We start from the raw sequence: 9,181 nt of genomic DNA, 5'->3' as shown, positions 1-9,181 counted from the left end.
TGAAGAATGGGAAACAGACGAACGACGTCTCCGGCAACACTTCGTGATTGATCAACTCAGCCAAGAAGACAGGCAGCGCGCTTTTTTCTTGTCATGGAACCAATCGAAGATGTACGTCCTGTTCACGAAACTACAGCCGCTGCATCCTGACTCCCTCACCTTCACCGCCATCTGTGCGACGTTAAATGCCTACTACAAACGCCGATATCATGTCCTCGCGGCTCGCGCCGAGTTCTACCAATGCCGGAAGAAACCCGAGCAGACCTATCGCCAGTGGGCTGCCGAATTGCAAGGTCTCAGCAGGAAATGTAAGTTTCACACACATCTTTCCAAGGAATCATACCCTTTCCGCCACGACGCCCTCAAGTTAGAAGACCCGCCCGTCGAGCAGCTCATAGAACTGGCCTATAAGTTCGAAATTTCTATAGTCGCTGATCGTCGACTGGAGTCCTGGGCAGATGTAACAGCAATCCGTGACGACGCCACGATGGACGCCGAAGACGTCGCAGCAATCCAGGTCTCCACGCCGCACTCCTACCGCCACCGCGGTCGGAGACCGCCTCCACAACAAGACGCCGAGTCGCACCATCCCGGCCGGAGCCAGAAATCACTGCAGCAACCACAACACAACCGGCAACGTCGTCGTGGGGATCATCTCCACCTGCCCTCCTGCCCCACTTGCTATTCAACACAGGATAGAGACGATTGCCCAGACCGCTGGGCGCAATGCACACACTGCGGCAGAGAAGCCCATTTAGCGTCCGTTTGTCGCGCAAAAACAACCACCTCCAGCAACCGCCAGCCCAGGCCATATCCAGACGGCTTGAACAACACCCCAATGCACATCAACCAGGTGGACAACTCCTCGACATCAAAATTTTTTTTTGGCGTCACTGTCAATGACAAGCCTCTGCGTCTGCAAGTGGACACCGGCGCAGCAGTATCCTTGATTAATTACACTTCATATGTCAACATTGGTTCACCACCCCTCTCTCTAGCCTCTAAGCGCCTACTGGCATACAATAAGCAAGAGGTAGCTCTCCTAGGAAAATTCAGGCTCAAGTACAAATCGGTTCTCCGTCCAGTCACGTTTCTGGTTGTCAACAATTCCTCCACAGCAGACTTATTCGGACTGGACACCTTCCGCTTATTTGGTTTTTCCATTGTGGACGATGTTCACATAGTATCTCGGTACGTTCCTTTTTCTGAAGTTGATGCACTCTGTAATGAATTTCACGACCTGAAGTTGATGCACTCTGTAATGAATTTCACGACCTGTTTTCACCGGGCCGCTCAAAGAAGAACTCCAACGTCTTCAAGATGAAAGGATTCTCCAACCCGTGCGGTTCAGCTTGTGGTACACGCCTTTAGTTATCGTGCAGAAGCTAAACTGCCGCCTTTGCCTCTACGGTGACTTTAAGTCTACAGTCAACCCACAGCTTCTCGTTGACGACTATCTCCTTCCACGACCGGAAGATCTTTTTCGCAAAGTGGCAAGGAGCTCCTACTTTATCAAAATCGGCCTCGCAGAAGCATATCTCCAAATTCCTCTTGATCTTTCCTCCCGACAATACACTGTTATAATTACTCCTTTCGGACTCTTCCAACTAAACTGACTCATGTTCAGTTTAGCCACTGCTCCTGCAATCTTTCAAAGATACTTTGAACAACTTCTCACTGATATCCCGGGCTGTATAAATTACTTAGATGACATAGTCGTCATGGAGTCCTCCTCCAAAGAGCACATAGCCAACCTCCGCCTCCTCTTACTCCGTCTTCGAACTACAGGTCTGAAATGTAATATTTCTAAATGTTCATTTTTACCAACAATCTATCTCCTATCTGGGTCAAATCATTTCCCAGAAAGGCATTTCTCCATCTTTCACTTATATCGACGCCATTAACAACCTGCCCCATCCCAGGGACCTTCATCACTTGAAATCCTTCTTAGGCAAAATTTCGTATTACAGGAAATACGTTCCTTCTGCACCTCAAGTGGCAGCACCCCTGTCCCACCTCTGCCGCAAAAATGTCCCATTCTGTTGGACCCCAGTCTGCGAGACCGCCTTCCATACCTTCAAACAGCAGCTCCAATCCGCTGCATGTCTCATGCCTTATGATCCCAATCTTCCTTTGATACTTGCTGCGGACACCTCTGAGTATGGTGTGGGCGCCGTCCTATCTCACAAATTGCCGGATGGCACAGAGTGCCCCATAGCATACATCTCAAAAGCTCTCTCCACAGCACAAATCAAATATTCTGAAATCGAGAAAGAAGCACTTGCCATGGTTTTTGCATGTTCTAAGTTCTATCTCTTTCTCTATGACAAGTCCTTTCACATTATTACTGACCACAAACCGCTCCTCTCTTTATTTGCGCCTTTCACGCGATTACCGACCAAAACATACCAACGTCTGCAGCGTTGGGCGTTGTTCCTATCCCAGTTTCGCTAGACCATTCATTTCCATACCACCTCCCAGCACGCCAACGCGGACGCCTTGTCGCATCTATCACAATGTCCAGACCGTGCTTTTGAACCAGTTGGGCCTCCTCGTTTTTCAGATTGATGATGACGTCCAAGAGGCCCTGAAGGCATTTCCTGTTACAGCTGTCGAAGTAGCTGCAGCCACCACAGCAGATTCCCTCCTCTGAGTCGTCTGACACCGCGTTCTGCATGGGTGACCATCCTAGCCTCCTCCTCAGGATCAACGCCACCTCAGGTTGTACTATTCCATCCGACACCAGCTTTCGGTGGTGGATGGAGTCCTCCTTCGCTTAGATTCAGCAAAACCGAGGGTCATCGATCCGAGATCCCTGCAGCCAAAGATCCTCCACATTCTCCACCAAGGGCATTAGGGGATCGTTCGCACCAAATCCCTCGCAAGAAGGCATGTTTTTTGGATCAGCCTCACATCTGACATCACAGAGAGGGTGCGGCGCTGTACTTTCTGTGCCCAACAACTGCCCCGTCCACCCCCCCCCCCAAAAAAAAATTCATTCCCTATCCTATGCCGAACGATCCCTGGGAATGCATCCACCTTGACTTCGCGGGACCATACCTGGGCCACCAATAGCTCCTAGCCACGGATGCATTTTACCATTTCCCATACGTCGTTTGGTATTCAGCAATCACCATGCATGTTACCTTATCAGTCCTCACAAAAATATTTTGCTAGGAAGGATTACTGAAAGCCATAGTCATGGACAATGGACCACAATTTAGGAGCCAGGAATTCCTCTCCTTTTGCTCCCCACCCTTTTGCTCCCCACCCTTCCATCCCCAATCCAATTGGGAAGCAGAACGCCTGGTCATTACTTTCAAGACACAAATGCTCAAATACACCAAAGACCACTCCTTTGAAGATGCTCTGACGCTATTGCTTAGTTCCTATTGAGCCACTCCAATAGGGGACAAAAGCCAGCGGAACCACTTCACGGCCGCCAACCCAGGGCCCTCCAACATCTTCTCTTACCCTTTCTGAGAATTCAGATTTCTCCTGGACAGTCCCGGTTCTTCCCTGGCTCCTTAGTCTGGACCCGCGATTTTGGCACTAACACAGGTTGGCTGCCCACCGTCATCCAGCGTTCCCAGAGTCGCCAACTTTTTGATGTCATCTTGGATGGTCACATAGTCCGTCGCCATCGTAATCAATTGCGTCCTCGCTACCCTGCGCCACCTGCACCGCACCCTACGACACGGACCACCGCCATCTCTACAACCCATTCCAGACCACCTATACAGACCCCTTCATTACGGCCGTCTCATTGTTGCCTGGGTGACGTTTCAGGGCATCAGTCGCTGCCACCAGCACCACCAACACAGCAGCCGCAGCCGACGGACCAGCTGCCCGGCCCCTCTTTGCCGCCTCCCCACCAGCCGATGGCCACCGATGAAGACGAACCGATGCCACTGGTCCCACCCATGCCGCCATCACAACCAGTACGCCGGTCAGCCCGCATCGCAGGACGTACAGCACCATACACTCCAAGAGGCAGCCTCCACATCCTCCTCCAGGGAGCCGCAGCCGCAGATCTCCACGACGTAGCAGCTACCAATCTTTCGAGCAGCTCGCTCCCCCCCCCCCCCCCCCGGATGGGCGGTATGTTACTTCTGCCACAGACGGCCCCTGCCAGGCAGACTACACTCAAGACACCCGTGTGTACCATATAACATACACAAGCACTTGCAGGCGGAACCAAGCGGAAAACAATTCTTCAAAATAAACAGAACTTACTAGAGACTAATGCGAATCTTTTTCTGCAGAGGTCGCCTCACAGACACAGGTAAAGTTGGAGTACTCCGCCGACCTCCGCCGGCTTTATAAGGCCAGCGCAGCAGCAGTACAGCCAGTTCCTCGCCGAGCTAGGACCAGCTCCGACGGACCTCACCGACGCTCTTAATGAACAGTCGTCTACATGTTATTTGTTTTCTTTGTGTGTATATAGTGATATTTCGAGAAGTGTAGTTCAGTTTCAATAAACGACGTTATACGGAGTGTTTTACAATACTGAGTATTCTTCAGTAAGTCTACTCCAAGGATCTTTAATCACCACAGGATTCTACGTTCCCAAACAATGCTAGTGGAACACAGCAACACAGCATGTTTGGATGATTATCGATGATAAACCAAGAGGGTTCATAATGCCCGATCTATCATTACTAGATGTGAAAAGGCATGCAACCTCGTTAGACCTACGACTGGAGTATGGCTACGCTGTGATCGGCAGACAGCTATGACTTTATACCAGTCTGTGCTAAGAATACACTTTGACTATGGACGCACGTCCTATGGATCGGCTTCAGACAGCACATTCCAAAGACTTGACACTATGCAGTACAAAGCTCAGCGTACAGTTACTGGTGCGTTTATGTCAACCATGAACAATGCTTTATTCGTTGAAGCGAACAAATCATCGTTTCTCCTGCGGCTCTATTTCGATGGAATATGGACCATTTTACGAAAACATCCGGAAGTTAACAGCCTACTGTGTGTGCGGAAGATGCTGGATAAAGATGTAACTTCCCTACGCGGCTGAATATAAGGATATGCAGTCAATAAGGCGCAAGGTGTGGGGAAAAGTCCTCTGACACAGCACTAAACAGACCGTACGAAACGTCTACTATGCAGATTGACGCTAGGACCAGTTTAACGTTTCAGAGCCAGGGCCCAAGTAACGCAATGGAAACCGAATACCTGTCTCACTGTCACAATACCAGCGTGGTGTGTACAAATTGGCCGAAGTCTAGTGATGCCGCTGCTAGTGCCTACTGGGTACCCAACATCAAACGTCATGGCCTATACGAGCTAGATCTCACTCCACGATAATGAGAGCCGAGCAGACAGACATTTTGGAAGCCTTGATATTCGCAGCGGAGACAGCAGTCATAATCTCTGGAAGTACGTCAGCCCTACAACAGATTAGACTCCGTTATAGTAATTGTGAGCACAGAATAGTTTCTACAATTATCGACGTTGTGTTCCGGGTGCAGGGAAGCTATCGCAATATCGCTGTGGTATGGATGAAGGCCACTCTGAGTTACTTGAAAATGAACAAGTAGTATCGCTACATGGAGCCATTGAATATGATAAACTCCGTCCCATAGATATCCTACCAACGCTCAGAAAGCGGTTGTCATCAGACTAGCAAGAGAAATGGTAGAGGACGTCACCAGATTACAGATTATCTGGCTGTTTCTCAAGGAGTTCCTTGCGGGGTGGGGGAGGGATTCTGTACGTAAAAAACAGTATTCCATTTGAGTCCATAGACGTATCACAACACTGCACTGAACAGATATTTGAATGTTGTGAAGCGTTAGTTGAATTTAGTGAAAATAAACTTCTAATTGCTGTTGTTTATAGGTCCCCTAACTCCGATTTCAGAGCATTTTGCTCAAGCTAGAGAGGGTTCTTGATTGACTTTGTAGGAAGTACCAGAATCTAGTTATATGTGGTGACTTCAATATTAATTTTGTATATGATTGTGCAAGAAAAAGGATGTTGGTAGATCTAAACTCATATGATATGATGCAAACTGTGTTTTTTCCAACTAGTGTGCATGGGAACAGTAACACAGCCATAGACAATATTTTTATTCATTATTCATTACTAGATGGGCATTCTGTTAGTAAATGCGTGAATGCCATTCAGACCATGATGCACAAATTTTAACACATAAGGCTTTTGTACTCAAATCAATGTCATATTTAATTATAAACTATGTAGGAAAGTTAATCCAGCAACAATAGAGAGGTTTTTAAAACTTGTCAGAGGACAAGAGTGGCAAGATGTTTATAGTGCCGATAACATAGATGATAAATAGAATGCTGTCCTTAACACATTTGTCATGCTCTTTGAGAGTTGCTTTTCCATTAGGACATTCTAAACGGGGTACTAGCAGTAATGGGAAGCCGAGGTTGCTGACTAGTGGGATAAGGATATCATGTAGAACAAAGCGGGAATTATATCAAAACGTTAGAAGTAGTCACAATCAAGCTACAGTAGCCCATTACAAACAGTATTGTAAGGTGCTTAAAAATGTTATTAGAAAGGCAAAGAGTATATGGTATCCAAATACACTACTGGCCATTAAAATTGCTACACCAAGAAGAAATGCAGATGATAAACTGGTTATCATTGGACAAATATGTAATACTGCAACTGACATGCGATTACATTTTCACGCAATTTGGTTGCATAGATCCTGAGAAATCATTACCCAGAACAACCTCCTCTGGCCGTAATAACGTCCTTGATATGCCTGGGCATTGAGTCAAACAGAGCTTGGATGGCGTGTATAGGTACAGCTGCCCAAGCAACTTCAACGCGATACCACAGTTCATCAAGAGTAGTGACTGGCGTATTGTGACGAGCCAGTTGCTCGGCCGCCATTGACCAGACGTTTTCAATTGGTGAGAGATCTGGATAATGTGCTGGCGAGGGCAGCAGTCGAACATTTTCTGTATCCAGAAAGGCCCGTACTGGATCTGCAACATGCGGTCGTGCATTATTCTGCTGAAATGTAGGGTTGTGCAGGGATCTAAAGAAGGGAAGAGCCACGGGTCGTAATACATCTGAAATGTAACGTCCACTGTTCAAAGTGCCGTCAATGCGAACAAGAGGTGACGAGACGTGTAACCAATGGCGCCCCATACCATCACGCCGGGTGATACGCCAGTATGGCGATGACGAATACACGCTCCAAATGTGCGTTCACCGCTATGTCGCCAAACACGGATGCGACCATCATGTTGCTGTAAACAGAACCTGGATTGATCCGAAAAAATTACGTTTGCCATTCGTGCACCCAGGTTCGTCGTTGAGTACACCATCGCAGACCCTCCTGTCTGTGATGCAGCGTCAAGGGTAACCGCAGCCGGCCGGCCGGAGTGGCCGTGTGGTTCTAGGCGCTACAGTCTGGAACCGAGCGACCGCTACGGTCGCAGGTTCGAATCCTTCCTCGGGCGTGGATGTGTGTGATATCCTTAGCTTAGTTAGGTGTAATTAGTTCTACGTTCTAGGTGGCTGATGACCTCAGAAGTTAAGTCGCATAGTGCTCAGAACCATTTGGTAACAGCAGCCATGGTCTCCGAGCTAATAGTCCATGCTGCTGAAAACGTCGTCGAACTGTTCGTCCAGATGGTTGTTGTCTTGCAAACGTCCCCATCCTTTGAATGAGGGATCGAGACGTGGCTTCACGATTCGTTACAGCCATGCAGATAAGATGCCTGTCATCTCGACTGCTAGTGATACGAGGCCGTTGGGATCCAGCACGGCTTTCCGTATTACCCTCCTGAACCCACCGATTCCATATTCTGCTAACAGTCATTGGATCTCGACCAACGCGAGCGGCAATGTCGCGATACGATAAACCGCAATTGCGATAAGCTACAATCCGACCTTTATCAAAGTCGGAAACGTGATGGTACGCATTTCTCCTCCTTACACGAGGCATCACAACAACGTTTCACCAGGCAACGCCGGTCAACTGCTGTCTGTGTATGAGAAATCGGTTGGAAACTTTCCTTATGTTAGCACGTTGAAGGTGGCGCCACCGGCGTCAAACTTGTGTGAATGCTCTGAAAAGCTAATAATTTGCATATAACAGCATCTTCTTCCTGTCGCTTAAATTCCGCGTCTGTAGCACGTCATCTTCGTGGTGTAGTAATTTTAATGGCCAGCAGTATAGAATAATGGCCAGCAGTGTAGAATAGCTAATTCACGGAAAACCATATGGTCAGTTGTGAAGGAAGTGTCTGGTCAGCAGCACAAGGTCGACGATATAAAGTCAGTTCGCAGTAAAAATAATTCTGTTACTGATAAATCAGATATATGTACAGTATATAACAATCATTTTCTGAGCATTGCTGGTGAATTAAATAAAAATTTAGTTTCTACAGGATATGATAAAACTTTCTTGGCAAATGCCTTTCCGAGATTGATGTCTGAAATACTCCTCTGTCATACAGACAAGGGGGAGATTGAGTCAATAATTAAATCACCTAAGACTAGGGACTCTCATGGTTATGATGGAATGTCTAGCAGAATATTTAAGTACTGTGCTGCACATGTTAGCCCTGTATTTAGCCATATTTGTAATCTTTCCTTTAGGAACGGTCAGTTTGCTGAGCGATCAAAGTACTCAGTAGTAAAGCCGCTTTATAAAAAGCGACAAAGGTATAATAGATAATTTTAGACCTATTTCTACGCCATCAGTGTTTGCAAAAGTTACTGAAAAGGCTGTGTATGTAAGGATAATTGATCATTTTATATCATACGATTTGCTATCAAATGTACAGTTCGGCTTTAGAAGTCGTTTAACAACTGAAAATGCTATATTCTCTTTTCTCTGTGAGGTGCTCGATGGGCTAAACAAAAAGTTTCGAAATTTGGCGTATTTTTTTATTTAACTAAGGCATTTGATTGTGTTGGTCACAAAATATTGCTCCAGAAGTTGGACCATTACGGAATACGGGGACTGGCCGGCCGAAGTGGCCATGCGGTTAAAGGCGCTGCAGTCTGGAACCGCAAGACCGCTACGGTCGCAGGTTCGAATCCTGCCTCGGGCATGGATGTTTGTGATGTCCTTAGGTTAGTTAGGTTTAACTAGTTCTAAGTTCTAGGGGACTAATGACCTCAGCAGTTGAGTCCCATAGTGCTCAGAGCCATTTGAACCATTTGA

At 47.2% G+C, this 9,181-nt stretch overlaps 1 protein-coding gene across 1 annotated transcript; it reads left to right on the top strand.

Moving 5' to 3' along the window:
• Positions 1 to 487: 487 nt before the first annotated feature.
• On the top strand, positions 488 to 4,402 carry LOC126195658 (zinc finger protein 462-like). The gene is made up of 3 exons (XM_049934283.1): positions 488 to 914; positions 3,790 to 3,969; positions 4,266 to 4,402. The coding sequence occupies exons 1-3, from the start codon at positions 488 to 490 to the stop codon at positions 4,400 to 4,402; spliced, it is 744 nt and encodes a 247-aa protein (XP_049790240.1).
• The last annotated feature ends 4,779 nt before the right edge of the window (positions 4,403 to 9,181 follow it).

The sequence above is a fragment of the Schistocerca nitens genome, chromosome 7 (assembly GCF_023898315.1).
Source record: "Schistocerca nitens isolate TAMUIC-IGC-003100 chromosome 7, iqSchNite1.1, whole genome shotgun sequence".
Taxonomy (NCBI): domain Eukaryota; kingdom Metazoa; phylum Arthropoda; class Insecta; order Orthoptera; family Acrididae; genus Schistocerca; species Schistocerca nitens.
This window is presented reverse-complemented; position numbering and strand designations above follow the sequence as displayed.

Bases quoted from the DNA above. Each gene is read 5' to 3' on its own strand.
- LOC126195658 (XM_049934283.1), top strand. From the start codon at position 488: ATGGACGCCGAAGACGTCGCAGCAATCCAGGTCTCCACGCCGCACTCC. The intron at 915-3,789 runs GTCTGCAAGTGG...GTGACGTTTCAG, and splicing joins TGTCAATGACAAGCCTCTGC to GGCATCAGTCGCTGCCACCA. The intron at 3,970-4,265 runs GTACAGCACCAT...CTTTTTCTGCAG, and splicing joins GTCAGCCCGCATCGCAGGAC to AGGTCGCCTCACAGACACAG.